Below are 22,805 nucleotides of genomic sequence, written 5' to 3'. Positions count from 1 at the left end.
GAACAGTCCACCCATCAAACCTGTAACTCTCCAACTTGGCAAGTAGGATATTGTGAGGGACTGTGCTGAAGGCATTAAAGAAGTCCAGGCAGATCACAACTGATGTAGTTACCCTATCATAGAAAGCCACTAGATTTATTAGACAGGGTTTGCCCTTGGTGAAGCCACGGTGGCAGTCTTGGATCTCTTTCCTGTTCTCCACATGCCTTATCTTCTTCTAGAAGAATGTGCTCCATGATCTTCCCAGGCACAGAGGTGAGGCTGAGAGGCTAGTAGTTCGCAGGGTTCTCCTTACTACTCTTTAAAAATGGGTGTAATGTGTTCTTTCTTGTAGTCACCATGGACTTCACCTGACATAGCAAATATCATGGAGAGTGGTTTGGTGACTACATCCACCAATTTTTTCAGGACTCTGAGATGAAAGATATAGAAAAGTACTTTTGAAAGAAAGCTTAAAGTAAATTTGGATTAGACTTCTTGTCAGGTGCACAAGTTGATACAGCATTTAATATGAACAGCATGCTCTGGTAGTTGAAAAAATAATTTAACATTCACTTGTGTGTTTTATTTATGCAATTTGATTTTCTACAGTAGTTTCTAAACTGGTAGTTTATTCCCCTTAGGCCATTCTTATGATGACTGTTATGTTTCTTCATTTTTACACATAGCAAACGCCAGATATAATTCCTTATTGCATTGCACCAGTAATCAGTAAGATCTTGTAATAAGTTGGATTATTAATGTGGCAGTGTCTTTCATACCTTCATTCTCTCTTGCCACCTGTAAGTGCTGTGCTTCTTACACATGCTGAGGATGGAGAGAATTCAACTAGCTGTTTAGCCATGATGTTTTCCCAAGGGAGCTAGTATGCAAAAGGAAAATATAACAGTGTGTGTCTGGAACCACATATCAATTACACCACAGATCATATTTCCTTCATAACTCTCAATAACTAATATTAGTTATGAAAAATCACAGTGTTAGGGGTTGCAAGGGACCTTGAGAGATCATCAAGTCCAACTCCCCTCCCAGAGCAGGACCACCAAGTTAAAGACAAGAAAGTGGTGAAACTCTTTGTGGCCATATGGGTGTATATTATGTGGTTTCTTGATGACTAATGTGGTCCCACAGAATAATCATGACATTTTTCCCTGAAAGCATTTTAACACAAAGTCAGCATGGAATTCAATGATACCTCAGGAATGGATGTATCATCCCTGCCTCAGAGAATACAATCCAAGAAAATGTCTAGTTTTATATAAACCTTTGTTGGAATGCTGGGTAATGTTTCTTTTGGTTTGTTGTCAGTTCATGCCAAGTTTTTGTTACGTCTTTACTCCAGCAGAAGTTGCAGCATAGGCCCTGCCGCCTAAACCAGAGTTGCCCTTTCTTTTTCTTAAGATGCATGGCACGTAGCTGATTTCTATGCTTCTTCGTGAGACCTGGTGTAGTGCTGGGGTCAAAGATTGTAAGTTAGCTCACGCTTTCTTGCCCTCGATCGTTCCAGTGTTAAAGTCAGTAGATGTAACCATGTCAGCGATTCCTGAAGCACTTGCACCTAATAAATGCATGGTCATAAGAAGCTGGTTCACTTCTGTTAAATGACTTAAGACTCCTAGGAAAAAGCCAAGGCCTATGTGTAGCTGCATGGATTAACTATTAGAATTAAAACAGAACTTAAACTCTCAGTATGTCTGTGCTTTGTAGAAGAAAACATTTACATAAGACTGAGTTTTGCTGAGATTCAAAGCAGTGCATTTTGCCTTAAATATGAGAGACAAAAGTTTAAGTATGAAAGGATGCCAGTGCTGTCTTTCTTTTGTGAAGCCCTGCTCAGTTATTTTTTTATTAATGTCAGGTGATTAGATGAAAGACTTTTTGAAAGCTCTCCTATTTTTATCTTTTTTATCTTTTATAAGTAAACTTTTGGCAGTCTGAGGTACTACCTCTGTATTGTAATATAGCTTCAAGTAAAGTCTGTCCTCTGGATACCAAGTAGCCTAGAGATAGTTACTTCAGTTCCTGATGGGTCCGATGAAGGCTTCTGCTACACAAACAATAAAACTGTGTCACCACTAATTGCTCAGATGTCTCATTTTTCAGTACATGTAATAAACTCTGCATTTGTTTTCTTGTGAGAGTAGCAATCAAAACCAGCTAAGCTGGGTGAATTGCCTGAGCATTTCCTTATTCCAGTAACTGCCAGATATTTGAGGTATGACATTGAAGCAGAACATGCAGAGACCGGCTTTCTACTTGATGTGTGGTATAGCAGGTTACCTTTTCCCATACGTCAACACTGGTTTTCCCTTATGAGTTGGCATAAGCTCTTTCCAGGTAAAGAGCCACACTTTATCACTTTTTGTCATTGTGTTAAAAAAAAATCATGAAAGGCTACATGCCTGTTCAAGAGGAAGGCAAAGTTTTATCATAACTGTTTTTCCTTTCTAAAGCAGAGTCCCGAGTTTCCATTTCCTGCTGCTATTTCACATTTTGTTGGAATCCAAATGTGTATATAACCCTTTTGCTTTTGAACTCAACTACCCTGAGTTAAGTAAAGTTATTGCCTGTTGTTTGTTGGCGATGGCATTGCCTATGGGAGCAGTTGTTCCTAACTGGGCTAGGTTCTGGTCTGAACTTTGCCTGTGGTGGGAGCCACTGTAACCACTAGTGATTTGTAGATTGCCCACATGATAGCAATTTGATCAGTGATTGCCAGGGAACAGATAGTTGTGCCAGGAAAGGACATACTTTGAAAGATGAAGCATAGAGGCTGTGGAGAAACTGAATTATCCTGTCATCAGTCTAAGTACAAAGGGTTTATTTGTCTGCAGGAGAGGAGAGGAAATTCTGAAAAACATCTGATGGTCTTTTCCCATTTGGAGACAGGCCAGTCTTGCTATGGGTGCCATAAGTCAGGCTACTGTGAGATTTATTTATTTAAGCAGAATATAAATGTAATCTTAAATCACTTCATTCACTAGGAATCCATCTGCATGTTGCAGGATGCAAAGAGTCTGTGTAGATGCTTGCCGGGTTACACCAGAGCACTGGCTTTGCCATCAGATAGAGAATAACACTGTATTACCTTATAAAATAAATCAGAGGCTCTTATTCATGAGTTTCTTACCATCACTGCAGTTATAGACAGAAGTGATGCATGCATGTGTGGTCCTGGCTGAAGTCACATCCTTCTCTTGCTTAAGTAATTTTATCTGCTTCAGGATTCTAGGGAGACCTGTTAGTACCACATTAAATTGTCCCTGAATAATGTGTTACTGCTTTCTTTAGTATTCTGAAATGTTTTCTTGGTGGTACCTATCCATGGCAATTGCAACAGCTTGTGCAGCCTGATTCTCCTGTGTCGTTCCTTGCACTGTGTTTCTGTTTATACCCTGTGACTGTAAAATGCTAACAAATTGGTCTGTCCAGCCCTGAATATATCTGCATGGGATGCAAAGCTATGAGGAATTTAAAACAGTAGAGATTGAGAAAGGTATGAGTCAGATCTCTTAACCAATTCACATTAGCTAAGAGGCCAACTTAAATATTTGTTATTTGGACGTATTACTACTCCCTACCGTTTGGGAATGGTAAGTTTTAAAGCTTGAAATTCACAGTCTGTGAACAGTTGCAGTAGTAAACATCTCAGGTCTTACCAGACATTTAACATAAAAAGAAAATGTGAAAAAGATGAAGCAATGCAATTTTAATTCCAAATATATTTTTTGGTGATGTTTAATCCATAACAGCCAAATTTTGCATAAGACCTGTATTTATCTGCAGTTTTGGGTTTTGTCTACAAAATGATCTATGAAATTATGTAGATGTGAAATAGATCTGAATATTTCCGTTTTGGTCGTGTGTTACTAACAGAGTGAATAAAACAATCTCATTTTTTGTTCGTAGTATTGCATGAATTTATATATACTTTGAGACTTGCTCTAGAGTTTGTGTCAGTGAGCTTAATTCAACAGGGCTAACTTATTTTAAATTCAGAATCCCAAAGCCCTGTGCTGGTGTATCATAAGGATTACATTGATCTTTAGTTTAAGTTAAGTTTAGGTTTTAGTTTAGTTAAGTGTTAACTTGCAGTTAAGTGTGGTTAGTTAAGTGATGGTGGTCCTTACACAAGGACCATTATTTTTTCATTAGGCATTAGAAGTAGACCTGGGTGTTAATCTTTTAGCAATAACTGCTTGGCAATTTGAAATTAAATTGGTGCCAGATGGCATTGCTAGTGATAAAAAATCTCAGTAATCTGTTGCAATCATACATTTGAAAATGAAGTTCATTTTAAAATTAACATCTGTAGTGAGATCCCACATTATTTGTGCTTTCTCATAAAAATTTTAAGAGTTCATTTTGGTATAATTTTGCATTCTGGTTAGACAACTTAGTTGTTTCAAATTGTCTTATCTTAATTCCATATGTTTTTCTACCTCATCATGAAAACATGAAGAAATTGCATGGTAAAGTAAGGAAATCTGGTACTGTCTTAGAAAACCAAATTGTAATGCTTCTGGGAACTGTACTGTACAACAAAACCATCCCAGCCACTCAGTCAATGAACTGTGTATATTTTTAAAAATTTTCTCGATTGATCTAAGGTAACATGAACAAGTGAAGGGAGCAGCCAGCAAAACCTGAGGACCCCAAGGCAGTGCATCTCCCCCTCCCTGCAGAGCCAGGTAACCCCTAGGGATATCAGTGTCCCACCAGTTATTGGAGCAGTCCAGCCACTCCCAGCAGAAGTCCAATGAAGCTGCTACCTGTGTTTGCTGTTTCCTGCCATCTCTCTTCCCAGGTGCCTTATCTCTGAGGCACAGAGCCCAGTTTAACGCTTCCCAAAGAGGTGTGGACCCAGGCACCCTCTCAGGAAGAGCACTTACACTCCATGTGGCTTCAGTAGGTGTTTGTTATGATGAGTGTGCTCCACTGCGTAAAACTTGTTGCTGTTTGCTGCTTTCCTGCTTCTTGTTGGACCTTAAAGAGACAGAGGGAATAGAGACACTGCAGGAGGGATTAACTTCTGCTGGCTCCCAGCCCAGCATTAAGTGCTCTTCAGCAAACTGGTTTGTCAGCCTTGCATCCATCCCCCCCTCTGCAGGTCCATGAGACTGTATGACTGAGAGGTGAAAGACCAACATCTTGTTATTTTAATAATCCCTGCAGCCCCATAATGAAAACCTAGCTTCATAGCTTTTATTTTCTTGTAGCGTGCAGCAAATCATTGTGTCTTTAATCCTCTCCATGGCAAAACTCCCACTGACTTCAGTTGGATTTGTGTCTGAGCAGGACCAGAGTTGGAATTTCAGGTTTTGCTCTTGTATTGATTTCTCAGCAAGAAAGAGAAACAGATTTTATATTTTTTTATAGATTTTCATTTAAACATTAGAAAGACATGAAACTGTCATCACCATAATGTAATAGTACAAATATAGGCAATTACCTTTCTGGCATTGCCTCTTGGGAATAATACAGAACTATTACTTTAACCCATTTTTATCATAATGGAGCCACATATTATGGATGCATTTCGGAAATAAAACTAAGTGCCACTGTAGTACAAGGCTTCATTTGACAAAAAGGTTGTCATCCTTCTTAATACAAAGACAGCAGTCCTCATTCTGTTGTCATTCATAGGGATTTTGCAGCACTGTAAATTTAATTAGTACTCTTAGTTGATATTAAGATGGAAGGAATTAAACCACTGACGTTACTGTTTCACTTTTTCTGTTCATAGGATATCAAACTTAATATTTGGTTTTGCTCTTTCACCCTATCCTCAAATTAGTTTTTCTCTAAATTTTTGATGGACTAGCTAGTTGGATCTTAGCCTATTATTTTGGTTCTGAGGAAAAAAAAAAAAGGATTCTTTCTAAAGACTGTGGCATTGTTGCATGGAATTCTGCTTCTTGGTTGTTTAATACTGGTGTGCTTGAAGTGAAGGTGTGCATTTTTCATGCACACAGGGAGTTCTCTTGCCTTTCTTTTGCATCCTGGTTCTTCAAGACATCTATGTATGTGACTGTGACCATTGCAGACTCCAGTTTTGAAGCTAGGCCAGTGCAAGAGAGGATCATGGCTGTGCATGATTTGTTTTGTTTTGCAGTTTCTGAAGGCAAGATTGTTTTTGCAGATCAGCTCATAAATATGCTAATTAGGGAAGTATACATGATCGTCTACTTCAGTTGGTGCTAATATTCTACATGTTCTACATTTGGGCCCCTCAGTTTAAGAAGGATGTAGAGGTCCTGGAACAGGTCCAAAGGAGGGCAACCAGGCTGATGAAGGGACTCGAGCACAGGCCCTATGAGGAGAGGATGAGAGAGCTGGGGCTGTTCAGCCTGAAGAAGAGGAGGCTCAGGGGAGACCTCATTGCTGTCTACAACTACCTGAAAGGAGGCTGTAGCGAGGTGGGAAGTGGACTCTTTTCACAGACGACCTTCAACAAGACAAGAGGACACAGTTTTAAGTTGTGCCAGGGGAGGTTTAGGTTAGATATTAGAAAGAATTTCTTCACGGAGAGGGTGATTAGGCTATGGAATGGACTGCCTGGTGAGGTGGTAGATTCTCCGTCCCTGGAGACATTTAAAAAAAGACTGGATGTGGCACTCAGTGCCATGGTCTAGCAACTGCTCCGGTGGGTCAAGGGTTGGACTAGATGATCTCTGAGGTCCCTTCCAACCCGGCTAATTCTATGATTCTATGTGTTCAATAGTTTCATACAGAATTACAAAACCGTTTTATTATAATTTGTATCATTTGTTTCTAATGGTGGTCAGGAATAGGGTTATGTTACCAGCTTTCTCTAGCAGTTCCTTTTTGAGAGCATTTGAGTTCTGTGAAAATCTGTCGTGATAAATTTGTTGCTAAGAAACAGTCATGACTGACTTTTTGTAAAAGAGGAAGTTACACTGAGAATAAGTGAGTGTCACCTAAAATACTTGAGTCTCATCACAGGAGTCCATGTGGAAAATGAGGAACTGAATATTCCAATGTGACGGGAAGCAGCACAGTTAAGAAATCCAAGCAGATGTTAGAAAAAGAGGATAGGTGTGCCATGTGGTCAAGAGAGAACCAGTTAAAAACAGAAATACAGGAAGTAGTGAGCAAATAAGCAGAGGAGGCACATCAGAAAAAAGCTGTGGGAGTTACTTGGTAAAGTACTTGGTAGAAGAAGATTTATGAATAATATTATGTGCAGCACCCTGAGAAGAGAGAAACACTACTTTATTTAGACCCCTATAGAATAGAAACAGTGATGCTTCCAGTATTTTAGCAAAACATGACTGTGGTTTCGTGGACAGTTTTGTGAACAGTTCCTAAGTTAATGCGTCCATTTTCAAATCTGCTGTAGCAAAACTGTCAGAGCTTTTTTTGTAGTGTGGCCACTTCTGGAACAGTGTGGAGCTAGCTGGTATGGCACAAATAACTTTGAATGCGGGGCAGTGTCCTGCTTGCCATAGAAGAAATTTCAAGGCAGACTGGCAGCAGAGAGGTGACAGAAGGACTCTGCAGTTCATGAGACATCATGTGATAGGGAGGAGGAGGTGTCTTTAAAATGGCAATAAAGCATCAACATGTAGAGGCAAGTCTGTCAATTTGTGTACCTTGTCCCATAGTTCTTGTGAGTGATGCTGCTGGGACAGAAATCTGACATATTGCCTTTCTAGCCATGTGTGTTATTTGCTCCACAGATCAGATTTTCAGATGTGCAATTGAAGAGCTTTTTGAGTTTATAAGGCTTCACAGCCTTAGAAATTGTGCTTAGGGAAAGAAGGGCATTATTCAGAGGCTATTTTAGATCTTTGATCTGAAGCTGCACTGGCAGACACATTCGTCCAAGCAGTCTGTCCAACTTCCTCCCATTTCCACAGGTGAACTGTTTTTTAGACAATATGCCAAAAGATCTAGTTGAGCATAATCTACAAGTCAATAACTGTGGTAATTGAAAGTGATTAATGGAAAGTGATTGCTATTATTTTCTTTGTGATTTCTTAGAGATGAACAAAACCACCAGATGCTAGAGTGATTCCGTTGCTAAAGCTATTCCATGATGGAGAATATGTCAGGTGCATCACTCCAGTATCACAAGAATTTCTGGTCACATATTATTGCTGAGCACCAAAAGTCTTCCCAGAAGAAGGTTCTGGCTCTTGCCAGTCAGCAAGAGCTGACTTGCTGAGCAGGGGCTGTGATCTCTGTTTGAAGGCCACACAGGTATTGCTGAGTGCACTAAGGACAAGGGATGTAGAAAAAGCCACTGAAGTGGATGGTGTGCCAGATAGACAAAAGGAATCAGTTTCACTGATCAAGTATAAACTAGACAAAATGTCAGGCATTGGTGCTCAGGAAACATGGTAAACTATCTCTTGCTTTGTGCTCACTGACTGTCAGATCTGGACAGCCTGTCTTCTGTGCTGAAGCCCCCTGCCCTTCCAGCAGTCCCCTTCTACAGGCTGCAGTACTGCCTCCTGAACACATGCAAAATTCAAGCCATCAGGACCCAAAGTCTCTTCACCCAGGGAGTCAGTGAACTACTCTACAAGAAATACATGATGAAGTGTTAGTTCACCATCTTCACATTCTCTGCTCTTCAAGTGCTTGTAGGTCTTTGAATTGTATTTAGAAAACCTATTTTCAAGGACAGAGAATGTTTGGAGATGAAGGGAAGCCAGTCCAAAGCAGTGTAAATCCAAGAAAGCCTTAGTTGGGCTACAAGATCATCTCACTCATGAGATTATATTGTAATAAACATCAATGCTGCAGATGTTATTTACAATAACATGGAGCTTCATGCTTCTGAGCATGACTGAGCTGATTGTGTGTAATCATTTAGTTTTGCTTCTGCAGACTGTCACCTTTATGGTTAGCTAGTGTGGCTGTAACTGAAAGATTAATTGGGAGCCAACATGCTGTAATGCTTTTTGAGAAAAAAATTATATATATATTTCTATGCAGAAAAGTGTTGACATCATAATTCATGCAATTCTGGGGACCTGTAAGAATCTTCCATTCAAAAGAAGTGAGAGATGGTACAAGACCTGCTATAGTGTCATGTAGTTAAAACATCCACTAATGAAAACCATAGACGAACAATTAATAGGGAAAAACCCACTGAAAGAAACTGTATGTAAAGAATGCAATTAAAAAATGTGTGTTTTAGTAGAGTAATACACTGCAGACTGTGCATTTGTGCATAAGTAGTGTGCTTGTTATCTGACTAAACTTATCCTGATTCTGCTGCCTGGAAAAGTAACCTGCTAATCCATTGAAATTTATCTACTTTATTGATATATACTATGTATTTGTTGAGACATAGGCCTCATTCAGTTCTATTCAGAATTCATACATAAATCAACATTTGAAGCACCCAAAGTGTTTTACGTAAGACCAGAAAAAGTCTACCTTTTTGTCATTATGAAAATAAGGGCTGGGAGAGGAACTACGAGATTCTTCCCTATCCTAAGCCTGTATCAACTATACCTGTATCTTTTTCAGCTGATATTTTCTGGCTTCAAGATCTTCAGAAGTGGAGATTTCTGAGTCTTGTATGAGAAATTTCAGAGCCTCAGGATATTTTCCTAACATTTTAATTCAGTCTTTCTTGATGCACTTTTCTCATGCAGCTTTTCATTCCTATCCAGCATAGGCATTAAATAAAGATTGTTTCCTTCCACTGGAAGGCTGTTCTCATGTACATCCTCAGATGTCTGCTTAGGATAAAAGAAGTCCCAAGACTTCAGTTTTTCCTAAGGTCTAAGGACTCCTAAGGAGTATGTTTGTGTTTTTTGATACCATGTTTTCAGCTGATTTCCTTGGATGGGAGTACCCTGCAAACAGTATTTCTGTGCTCCCAAGAAATAAGCAGGGAAGATTTAAAAAAGGGGAAATGTTTCATAAGTAATGCTTTTTTTTCTCTTAAAAAAAAAAAAACAAACCTACAACACAAAAAAATGACAAACAAACAAACAAAAAACCCACAAGCAATTAATACAAGATTAATATCAGGGAGCCTTTCTCCACAATCTAGTGTATCTCCCATATCATCTTATCATGTCTAACTACGGAGAATTGGGAAAATTATTCAAATTGACTGCTGTGAATAGCTTTGCTTTCTGATAAAGACTGACTGCTGCAGCAGCATGAGGAAACTTGTGTTGTTCCTGTGTACATTACATTTATCTTCTACAAAATAGAGCACCTCATTCCCAGATGTAGGAATGGGAATGCCAACACTTAGATTGGTTATGAAAGGTGTGGAGTGAAGCAATTGTTAATTAAATGGTTTTAATGAAATGTAAGGCAACAAATATTCAATTTTGGGTGAATTACTCTTTTTTGCTTGATGCCAAGGACTGCATTCCAGCTGATCTTTTTTCTTATTGCAGTGATTTTTCACTGTAGTATTTTTGAAGGATTGTAATTTTACCCATGTTTCTGAGATATCCAAACCTGCCAGGTTGCTATAATAAATAGACTTGGTGATCTATATTAAAAAAGATAAATCATTTTATCTTTCATTTTTTTTCATATTTTCTGCTGCCTTGTATCCTTACTTCTCTGGCTCACATATTTATATTGATTAATACCCTATCCCAGCTAGGTATCTGTCTCAGATCTGTGTTTCATTTTACTACCAATAATGAGCAGCCATAAATTCCTTATTCTTTATGATAGGGCATATCGTCTGAGCTGCGGATACTGCAAATGTGCCCGCAAAGAAGTGGACAGCCGTATAGTCACCATTTATCCTACAGCTGAAGGGGGCCTATAACTTCTGAAGGGCTCCATGGTTCAACAGTGAGGGCTGGCAGTCCCTCCTGGGTCCTGGTCCTGATTTTGACAAAGATCTCACCTGCAGCTCTGGGCAAATCAACAAGCTCCTATTGCCTCCAAATTGGGAATAATATGTACTTCACTGAGGATGAACTGTGAGGATTTATTGGTTATGGTGCTTAAGAGTTTGAAGATGTATACCAGACTGCAGCTGTGGGGTCTGTAATAGAAATGCCTCCCATTCTGGCTGAAAGGAGAGAGAAATTGGCAATGTTTGTGCTGCAGGCTGAGGCTTTGCTGATGGCATCCCTGGGAAGAGGTGGCCCTGCAATGAGTCCAGGACAGAGGAGGATTGCACATCTTTCATTTTGCACAGACAGTATTAGCAAAACCAGTATGTATTAGAGACCTCATCCTTTTCATGCAGGGTTTATGGAGTGCTGTAAAGGAGGCTTCATGGTTCAACTGCCTTTCCAGTCTGTCCCAGGTCTAGACACTTGTGTATTTTTCCCTGTGTTCTGTAGATCACATGGTTTTCAGGAAGTGACTTGCCTTCTGAGAGGGTACCATAGTTTATGCTACTGTGTTCTTTGTAAACCCCATTGTAGAAACTATGACCTGTGGAATGCTATAGATGCATATGTAAATGAGTGCATACAGGTGAATATAGATGAGGTATAGAAGAAAGGCCGCTGAAAGGAATTGACTGGGGTTCTTTCACAATCAAGTTCCAGAATAAAATTGAAGCAAAAAAATATGCAGATCTGGCTCTTAGATTCAAAGCCACAACAAAAAGGCTTGATGAAATTGTTGAATAGCTAAAATGTGTGTGCAGCCATTTCAGTGGAAATTACCCAGGTTGTATGTTTGTTTCTCTCTAGAGGAGTGAGGCGTTTGGCAATTTTCCAAAAACAAAAATACATGTTTGGCAAACATGTATTTTAGGGAAAAGACACCCAAGTCAGTGTCACTGGCCTTTTGACAGCCAGCAACCCTGAAAATCTGGTTCTTTAAAGCTAAATAACGTACCTATTATTTCATTAGACTCAAAAGTCTGCATTACTTAAAATATTCTATGCAGGAAAAAATTGTAATGTGTTTGGTCTGTACAAAAGCTATACAGTGATAACAGTGCGATTTGGTCTTAGGAAATTGCAACAAATGAGGAAAGACAAAACATTGATTTTTGCATGTGAACAAAAGCAAACCGCTTTGGATTCTTGATCACCGAAGTGAAACATGGCATGAAAATAATGTGGCTTCATCATGATTTTAGAATACATATAGCCCCTTAGTTTTGCAGTGGTTTTAAGAGAACGGATTCCTACGGGCTGCTTCTTGAAATTAAACTTTTCTTTTCAGCCATTTACTCCTGCAGAAGTCTTCAATAGCCCCTTTCCTTCTATTGTAGCCCCTTCTGTTACTCAGAGGTTGCTAGAAGTGCACTCTGACAGGGAGCAGAGGCATTTGCCTGCTGGCTGTGGGCAGGTTCTCCAGCTCTCTGTTTTGGTTCCCCTGACTTCCTGGGAGCATGCTCTTTGGATGGGAACTTAATTTCTTGAGCCACGTCAGAAAGTTTTTCTCCCCTCATATATCAGGAAGCAACAGACTACAAGCTTAAACAAGCACTGCTAGGTGCAAATCAGTTAAACAGATTAATGATACCTGTCAGAAGATGTAAACTTATTTATCCTCTAAATACCCAAGCCTGGCATGTCTCAGCTTTCTGAGGCACAGACTTAATGTCTACAATGTGGTTATTGGCTCAGTGTGCTGTATCAGTGTAGAAGGACATGCGCTGAGTTGCAAAGATCACACTTCAGCTGTATGAATGTGGTTATAATTTTGCTTGTGGTGATTTTATTCATGTGGATTTTTTTCTACCATAAACAAAGAAGGATTGACTCCATAATACTCTTTTCACAACTGAGTGTGACAGTGACTACTGAGATGCATTCCTTGAGGCTAAGGACCAATGGCTGTTCTCTGGCTACCTGTCAGGAATGGGGATGTAAGACAACAATGGTCAGCTAGAAGGTGGGGAGAGACAAGAAATGCTACTACTCTGTACAACTAAGTTGCAGAGAATGCATAGAAACACGTTGCCTTGAGCTTTTTCTCATTATAAGCAGCTTCAAACCAAAGCTTAACCATAATTTTGATAATTCCACTCTAGATTTGCAGAAGAGTCTTAGTTTGAACATCTTCATCAAGCAAAGTGAGACTTAGCTGGTTTCTCTTGGAATCTTATTCAGCTGGCTTTTTTTCTTGTGGTCTATTTATGGCTTTTGATTGAATTCCCTGTATTCAGCATGCAGCATTTTAGGAGACCAATAATATAAAACAAAGTTTCTGTAATTTCATTACTTTCAATTATGCTGTACTCTCTTATCTAGTCTAATAGAATTGCATAAGCAGGATTTGATATCAGTTGTGTAGAGTTGTTGAACTTAGGAATGCAAAGAAATACTCAAGGTAATGCTTATGGCACCTTAGAAAAAGAAGTGTGCAACATTATGATTGATGAGTTGTCTTCCAGACACAGTGAAAGATAAGACAGTGACAGTGTTAAGCTAGAAAGATGACTCTTTTGTTAAAAAAGTTGGATCCTAGCTTGATAACAGAAAAAGTAGAAAATAAGCAATTGATGAAGCATAAAACTTACTTTTTAATCATTCAGAAAAGAAAAGCTTATAATCTACAGCAAATATGGGAGTCTCATGAGAAAAGAAATCTTTTTTAATTGCTTTTTCAGAAGAATGTATTTAATTAGCAAAAAAACCCACCTCTCCCAAAATAAAAAGAAGATTCAGTACGTCCTCAAAATTCAGCAAAGGTGGTGCTGAATGATGTGACATGCACTCACTATTCTGCTATTGACTTGATGATGTGCTATTACTGCATCTTGGCATAGACCAGTCCCTGTTCCCAGGGGAGGTAAGAGGAGACAGTGCTAGTGCAAGGTCAGCTGAGAAATCTTCCTAGCAGTCAGTGTCATTTTTCATGGAAGAAGCCATGGTCATTAAAGCACAAAATCATCTCTGTGAACAAACTCTGTCCTTGAGCTTCTTGGTAACGTGACTGGGCAGATGCATCCTTATAACTATGCAATTCTAACCACTAAGATAAAATTGGCTGGTTTTGAATAATTTTTGTTGTTCTTGTTTTCCTATGTGGCTGAGCCACTAGTAGTGACTTCAGGTATAACTGAAAAGATGTGTGATGCTCAGGAGGATGCAGGATATTGTAGCCTCCAAGAAATCTTATTAGAACTGAGACAACAAACATGCAGAATAGAAGGCTTGTATCATAGAGTCCTAAAATCCTACAATCATAGAATGGTTTGGGTTGGAAGGGACCTTATAGATCACCTAGTTCCAACCCTCCTGCATCGGGCAGAGGCATCTACCACGAGACCAGGTTGCAAGTTTTAAATTATTGCCCCCTGTCTTCTTGCTACACACCCTTGCAAAAAGTCCTACCCCATCTTTCTTGTAGACCCTCTTTAAGTATTGGAAAGCCACTATAAGATCACCTGGGAGCCTCCTCTTCTGAGGAGCTGGGCTGAACAACCCCAGCTTCCTCAGCCTGCCTTCATAGGGGAGGTCCTTCAGCCCTCTTGATCATATTGGTGGCTCTCCTCTGGACGTGTTCCAGGAGCTCTATGTCCTTCTTATGCTGGGAACTCCAGAACTGGACGCAGTACTCCATGTGGGGTCTCACAAGAGCAGAGTAAAGAGGGAGAATCACCTCCTTCAATTGTCTGTCTGTGCTTCTTTTGATGCAGCCCAGGACAAAGTTGGCTTTCTGGGCTGCAAGCACACATCTTTGACATGTTAGGTGCAGTGAGAAGTAGATGAATGCAGTGCTCATTAGTGACTTTCTGAACCAAAGCCTGAATATACATACTTGCAAGGCCGTGCCAGGTGCAAATAAAATCCATATGTTCTTTCTGATTCTGCATTTGAAAGCCTCTCATTTTTATTTTTTACCTAAGCCTGTTTAGCTGAGTCATACTAGTACTGACTTTGGGACTCTTTTTCTTCTTTGATACAGTGGAGAGATGTGTATTATTCCAGTGTCAGCCAGTAGTCAGATGTGTTACTACAGAAATCTACAATACTAGCAGAAGTCTGAAATAAAGCGAGGCCTCAATGTACTGTGTACATTTTTGGGCCCCTCACTTAAAGAAAGATATTGAGGTGCTGGAGTGGGTCCTGAGGGCAGCAATAAGGCTGGTGAAGGGACTAGGGTGAAAGTCTTATGAGGAGAGGCTGAGGAAACTGGGGTTGTTTAGCTTGGAGAAGAGACTTAGGGGAGGGACGTTATCTACACCTCCCTGAAGGGAGGCTGTAGTCAGGTGGGGGTCAGGCTCTTCTCCCAGGCAATGAGTGACAGGACGAGAGGGCAAGGCCTGAATCTGCACCAGGGGATATTTAGGTTGGATATCAGGAAGCAGTTCCTCATGGAGAGGGTGATCAGACGTTGGAATGAACTGCTCAGGGAAGTGGTAGAGTCATCATCCCTAGAGGTGTGTAAGGAAAGGCTGGATGTGGCACCTAGTGCCATGGTCTAGCCGCTGTGATGTTAGGTCATAGGCTGGACTTGATGATCTCAGAGGTCTTTCCAGCCTCAATAACTCTGTGATTCTGTGATTCTATAACCAAACCAATAATAGTTAAGATAGGTCTTGGTAGGGTGCATAGTAAATTGCATTAACTGAGAGCAGTTGTACCAAAGACTGTGTTTTATAATAATGAAACTCCTTCTTCTGGCCAAAAATAGCAGCACACCTTAAAAAAAAAAAGAGATTATTTTTTTTTAACTACATTTTATTTCTAAACCTAAAGGAACTCACATTGGACTTGTGCACAGCATTTGACACTGTCCTGCACAACATTGTGGTCTCTAAATTGGAAAGATATGGATTCAATGGATGGACCACTCAGTGGATAAGGAATTGCCTGGATGGTTGCACTCAGAGTTGTGGTCAACAGCTGAATGTCCAAAACGGAGACTCATGACAAGTAGCTTCCCTCAAGGATCAGTCACAGGATCGGTGCTGTTTAACATCTTTGTCACTAACATAGGTGGTGGGATTGAGATAACCCTCAGCAACTTTGTTGATAACACCAAGTTGCCTGGTGTGGTCATTGCACTGCATGGAAGGAATGCCACCCAGAGGGATGTTGACAGTCTTGAGAGGTGAGCCCATGCCACCCTCATGAAGTTCAGTAGGGCCAAGTGCAAGGTCCTTCACCTCGGCTGGGGCAATGGCAAGCCTAATTACAGGTTAGGTGGAGAATGGTCGCAGAATAGCCTTGAGGACAAGGACTTGGGTGTGTTGGTTGATGAGAAGCTCAACATGAGCTGGCAGTATGGCATCAAAAGAAGTGTGGCCAGCAGGTTGAGGGAGCTGATTCTCCCCCTCTACTCTGTTCTTGTGAGAACCCACCTGGAGTACTGTGTCCTAGGTCTGAAGCACCCAATGTAAGAAGGACATGGTGCTGTTGGAGGGAGCCCTGAGAAGGATCACAAAAATGATCAGAGCTGGAGCACCTCTCCTATGAAGACAGGCTGAGAGAGCCTGGCTTTGCCAGCCTGGAGAAGAGAAACTTCTGGAGAGACCTAATGGAAGCCTTTTAGTACCTGCAGAAGGACTACAAGAAAGCTGGGGATGGTCTTTTTATCCAGGCATGTAGTGATAGGATGAGGGGAAATTGTGTAAAGGTGGTTGATTTAGGTTAAATATTAGGATGAAATTCTTCTGTATGAGGTTGCCTAGGGAAGCTGTGGCTGCCCCCTGCCTGGAAGTGTTCAGTCCAGATTGGATGGGACTGGACCTGGGCTAGTGGGATCACTAAGAGGGAGAGCACAGTTTCCAGAGTTGATTTTTTCTTAAACTGTTTCATACTGCCAGGAATTGCTTCAGAAAACACCTAATTTTCTGGGGTTTCCTCAACTACATTAGAGAACTGAATATACTTGGAGTCTGCTTCATACCAGATGGAAGACTAGTTTTTACCAGTTACCTTAATTGAGTAAATAGATTTACAGAACAATTGCCTACTTTTCACTTGCAGCACTTTGAGGCTTACACCGATTGAAAAAAATATTTCTCTGTACAAAATAGGGTCTTGGAGTAGTGCAGAAATTATTTTATGAGCAGAGTGAATTTCTATTCATTATCCTATTTTAACGTCTAGAAATGTGTGATGATCACTTTTCCTTGCCATCACCGTATGTGTGGTGGCAGTAATGACAAAAGAGCCTCCTTCTATGCAGCGGAGAACAGCAGGGCTGAAAAAGAATTAGAGACATGCCTCTATTAAATTACTGAGCCAAGAGAATTCACCCGTTTGCTATATGAGAAAGAATTTGACCCTCATGCCTAAAGCTATGTTATTATAAAAGGACTTTATTAAAAAAAAAAAAAAAAAAAAAAAGTATTTTTCAGCCTGCTTTTTGGAGCTATTAGCTTGACATTCAGAAATTTTATAGATGTTAGGATGCTGTCTAGAAAATGCAGTTTTAAATGGGTTTGCACTAGTATGCCACTGCACATAACTCTCATGCACCTGAAAAATGTATTATGACTGCATCAAGTATCTTGTGTGCCATCTGAGGGACCCTTTCCCATATTTTGTTATGTTCTGCACTTTATTAGAGTAATCTTCATCAAGAACTCTTAATCCTGGCAGCTTTCCTAGTAGAATAAATCTTTTGAGGGTCTGAGTGATCAGTAATGACAAAACCAGCCTTGGTATTAGTATTTCGCTTGATAAATTGCAGAGATCTAGGCTTCACTTACATTTGTCAACAGTGACTTTCCAGTGAAATGCAAGGTATTTGAAAAATTACATCTAATGTTTCAGGCTAAGGGGGAGGTACTTTTTCAGACTGTGAGAGTGTTTCCCTCATGTACCATTAAACCATCTTGGGAGGAAGAATATCAGGGCAGAGGTGGGAGTAGACTCAAGTCTCTAAAGGGAGAATTGAATAGCCACATGCCAAATTATTTAGGTTTTATTCCTATGAACCATGCCATGCAATGATGAAATGTTTTTGTTAATGATACAGTGAGCCACAGAAGCGTTTCTTTTCTTTAAGGCTGCCCTTTCTCATCTGCCATAACTAGGACTGTCTTTCTCATCTCGTTCCTTAACTGTGTGTGTGCTATGGTGGATCCTGTCCATCTTCTGCCACGTCCTTAATATTTTATCTACAGAACATGCAGCTGGTCTCCATTCTCTCTGTCTCTCTTATGTCCCCATCTCTCCTACAGGCAGAGATGCCATTTATATCACAGGCTGCTCAGCCCTGTCTTGCCTCTGCGATTCTGTCCAACCTAAAACTCAGTCTGGGACTCCAACATATTTTAATGTGTCAACTCATGACTTGAAGTAAATCCAGCTTTTAGACTTCCACAAGGTCCTTTCTGTTGCCCCTTCTTTCAGGGAACATTCACGCCACCTGTCACTGCTGCCTATGGGTTAATCACAGGGGTCATCTGAGGATTCTGTTCCAGGATAGGCACTTCCAGGGAGTGATTTTTTCCACTTGTTTGTAGCATTATCTTTTGATTGTTACAATTAGAAGAATTGTGAATGGTGAACACCAACACAAAAACCTTAGTTAACATGGTTGGAGGATGAGATGATATGTGTCAGTTGTCATCTCTGCTGGCTCTTCAGTAGGGACATTAAGCAAAATGTTCTCACTACTAAATGATGATTCTGGTATTCTCTGCATGCAGGATGTATTGCAAGATGCAATGTGGAATTTAGATGGCAGAGTTAGATGGCAAGAGTTCAGATGTAACCTGCACTGATATCACTATTAGATCAAAGGCCCCTGCAGCTCACAGATGTGGGACACTGTGCTAAGAAGGATTTACTTTTAAACCATTTACAAGGTTTTATCTCTGTGATACTTTTTAAAAAATATAATACGTAGAGGTAAAACCAAACCAAACCTGTCCTTGAATAACTGATCCAAATTAACTTCCTTCTGGAAGGTAACTAGATGCATGTATGGAAAGGGGAGCCAGTGGGATGTTCCCCTGGGCTGGACAAGCCCTTTTTCAGTGATCCCAGATTTTGCAGTAGGGTAAGGTGTGTCTGCTCCACATCTCATCTGACTATGCAAATTGTCCCCCAGATTTTGGCTCTCACCTACATTGTGTTTCAGAAATTACTGCATCAGGATAAGTCCAGCTCCTCTATATCTTTTGTCTTGTTAAAATACCATCTCTAAGGGAGTGCAAGCATTGCCCAGATTTGTGGTAATTATTGCCGTGTGATCCAAGTAGGGTACAATGTAAAAAAGCTAATGTGTGTATTTCATAGATTATTTCTGAGAGTGACAGAATTTCAACAAATTTGGAGATATTTACAAGTGATAAATTATACTGAATCCTGACATATTTAGTCTAGATAACCTACCAGTAAAAAAATTAGCTTAATATTCAATTTCCATTGGAAGAAACCCACTGTTCTTCAGCTACAACCAAACATATAAAGTTCCAGAGGTAAGGTTAAAAAGGCCCACAAAGAGAGCTGTTGACTGGTGAGTGAGGACAAACCGGTCAAAAAAGGAAAGTGGAGTCATCTGAGGGAATGGAACTATGTGCTGAGTTACAGGAAAATCTTTGTTTCCAACTCTAGGTCCTTCTTCAGTTATCAGCAATGATGATGATTCAGCCAGTCCTCTCCACCACATCTCTAATGGCAGTAACACTCCATCTTCTTCTGAGGGGGGTCCTGACGCAGTCATCATTGGGATGACAAAGATTCCTGTCATTGAAAATCCCCAGTATTTTGGAATTACCAACAATCAGCTCAAGACAGACACCTGTAAGTACAAATACAACTCTATGTGTTTCAATCATTCATTTTACCTGTGCAAGTGCTGAGGCTCCTTGACAGAATTAGCAGAACAAAATGCTCTAAATTCCTGGGAATGGATGGGTGGGTTAAAAGGTATGGAATTTGTCAGAGGTATGTGGGATGAACTGCTTTACATCTGTCAAAGCCAAATTCAGCCCTTGTGATGAGTCAATGAAGTCAGCAGTGTTATGCTCAAAGCCTGATCCATATTCCATCAAAGTCACTGGTAGCCTTTCCATTGATTTCAGTGGTCTTTGGCCAGTTCTATGCACTGAATGTGTCCTTGAGAGAAAAGAAATCCTAGAAGCAGAAGTCACTAATGTTAGTATACATGCTGCTTTTAAATCAATCATAGGTTTGATTGGCAATGAACATAACCTAACTTTGAAATCTGAGTATTGTAAAATTATAACAATGATAAGTTTAAAACTTAAAATTTTAAAATTGCATTCTATAGTTCAAGCTCTACAGCCAGAAACGACGTAGAGTATTTAAAAGTAGCACAGAAGATTGCGTGGCTGGCAATAAATGTTACATGCATATTCTTTCATGTTCAGTGAGAAGCAGGTGAATGTGAAAAAATGTGAAGAGTTAAACATAATCAACTCAGTAGTTAAAGAGTACCTCTGACTTCAGGTGCTACTCCTCAAACCTAGTAACAGTTTTAGATTTGGACACATGAAATGTTGATTTTTGAAACAGTGATTAGCATTGCAGGAGGTTACTGAAAAAAATCCTAAAGGATATTATGATTAACAGTAACTGCATTGCTTACAATTTTCCATCAGTACATAAAGGTCTTGAAGTGTTTAAGTGCTTCAGAGAATGTTGCTCCTGCCTCTTTTCATTTCCTCTATTTTGTGTGTGTGTGTGTGTGTGTGTGTACGAATGTACCGGTATTTCTAAAGTGTTACTGGAAGTCAGAATTGTTAATTTTGTTCATCTGGAAAGTCACTTGAGATACCCAGTATAGGGGATGAGCACTGGGCTTGCAACTCAGGGACGCAACATCCTATCAGTATCCTAGCCTCAACTTCATAGCACAAACTCTGGTCCAGGGGCTTACTGCCAAAGAAAATTTTGCCTACAACTTTGCAAAGCTTAAGTGCCATAATAGGAATCTTTCCTGACCTATGCATGAGGGCATGTATGCATATGTGTGTACCTGGCTTCTAAGGATGCAATGACTGATGCTGAACTACCTAAGTCTCTTGTAAATATTAATGTTCATCTATATCTAGATTGTTGCACTAAGCGCAATCCACAGAAGCATGTCCCCGCAGTGCAAGAGAAGGTCTTTTTCTGCCTTTCTATTGTACATCCCTGGTGTTTGCTATTAATCATAGTTTTTTTCTGTGGCACTATTTTGTTATTAGAAATGCCCCAATATCTCTTCTACCAGAAGATATTTGAATAATCCAGCCTAGGATATGCAATGGGATGTGTAAGGTAATAACTGAATTGCTGATACTTGATCAGCACAAGGAAAATTTTATATGGATGCATTCTGATTAGAACATTAATTCCTGTGAAGAACAAGAGGCACTAGGGAATCAGAAATAGGCAGTGTGCCCTCTAGAGCACTCTAATGTTTTAGAAAAGGCCATACTTGTAAATATGAGGCTACATTACCTTTGTTCCCAGATGCCTTAGACAACATTATAATTGTTTAAGTAAACATAAGTGACCACAGAATGATTAACTTGCTGTGTTAATGTTCAAACAACATGCATGATGTTCTGTGGAAAAACCCAAACTCTACCAAAACACAGAATTCTCTCACATCTACTAAACTGCACATTAAGTACAGATACATAAATCACTGCTAACTAGTGCTAAGTAGATCCTAATCCTAAAACTATGTAAGTCTGTGTTTGGTTTGTGTGCTGCAGTGAAAACCAGTTGGTGTCAGGGAAATTAATCACAGTAAGTGAAGTTCCAATTGTTAATAAATTCCTGTAGAATACTGCTCAAGACTTTGCTGCAATGATCTAGAGAGGCTTGTGGGTCTGATGTTCTGTATTCTGCCACATTGCCATGGTGGTTCCAGTCTTTGTGGTTTTATTGCATTAGCAAAGAGAATTAGGTACACTGTGGCAGTGTATAAACCAAAGCAGACTTCTCCTACTACATTGCATTTGTTCAAAAAAACTGTAATTAAAATTGTCATGGACAAAATTGGTCTTTCCATAAGTAATTTCACATATGCTCTCTTTCTGTCTCTCTCACTCACTTATTATTACAGAGTTGCCCTTGCCCTTTCTTAACCTGCCAACCTCCTCCTAATGTGTATATCTGGTACTTATAAACTTTTAAGCTAAGCAGCTCTCATACTTTTTTCCTGATTACAATAATGGCAGCTCCAGATGTCACCTGGTTTCTCATCTCCAGAAGAATAATTAATATTTATATTTATTTCCTGTCTGTTATAATTTCCATCGGCTTCTATCAATAACCACAACAATCAGTGACAGTCATGCCGGAAGATTCTTATGTATTGAGTACATGTTGGTTTGTGGAAGGAGGCTGGATTTTGAGATGCATGAAACTGTACACAGATAGTAATACAGTTTTCACAGAAGCTGAAGTATATCTGATGTGAGTCAAAAGTGGAGTGTTACCTACTTAAGCTGTATTTTGACTGATCTACAGATGATCATTTCTGAACAAAGTGTGCCAAAGCCCATAGAAATGTATGTATTTTAAAGAAAATTGAAAAGTTGATTGCAATCAATTTAGTTTGAAATTCCATCAAGGTATCAGTAAACTGGTACATTCTCTACTGAATAACTAAATCCCAAGGAGCATCTAAGGACTCAATCTCATACCACTTTCCTTGTATTCAGAGACAGCTTTCAACGTGGGAAAAATAAACTAAAGACTAAAGACTCATTAATTTTTAGGGGTCAGTTTCCAGTTATCGCTCAGAAGGACAGATTTCTGTGCCAGGTTTCAGCACAAATGTTCAACTGTATCTTTAACTGACAAAACAGCAGAAAATCACTCTTCATTTTCTGGCTGGGGTTGGCTATTATTTCTGACTCCAGCTGCTTATCACTTTAGTTGCCCATTTTCCTTGCCAGCAAGTCCACTGATGCTTCATTATCACTTGACTGTCTGATACTCTATCCC

General features: G+C 39.8%; 1 protein-coding gene across 3 annotated transcripts in view; it reads left to right on the top strand.

The window, feature by feature from the left end:
- The window catches only part of NTRK2 (neurotrophic receptor tyrosine kinase 2), a 206,746-nt gene that overhangs the window by 100,102 nt on the left and 83,839 nt on the right, over positions 1-22,805 (top strand). For all 3 annotated transcript variants that reach the window (XM_030466982.1, XM_030466981.1, XM_030466984.1), the window contains one exon: positions 19,452-19,640. In XM_030466982.1, coding sequence (XP_030322842.1) covers positions 19,452-19,640 — 189 coding nt within the window. The remainder of the gene's footprint in view (positions 1-19,451; positions 19,641-22,805) is intronic.

The sequence above is a fragment of the Calypte anna genome, chromosome Z, assembly GCF_003957555.1.
Source record: "Calypte anna isolate BGI_N300 chromosome Z, bCalAnn1_v1.p, whole genome shotgun sequence".
NCBI lineage: Eukaryota > Metazoa > Chordata > Aves > Apodiformes > Trochilidae > Calypte > Calypte anna.
This window is presented reverse-complemented; position numbering and strand designations above follow the sequence as displayed.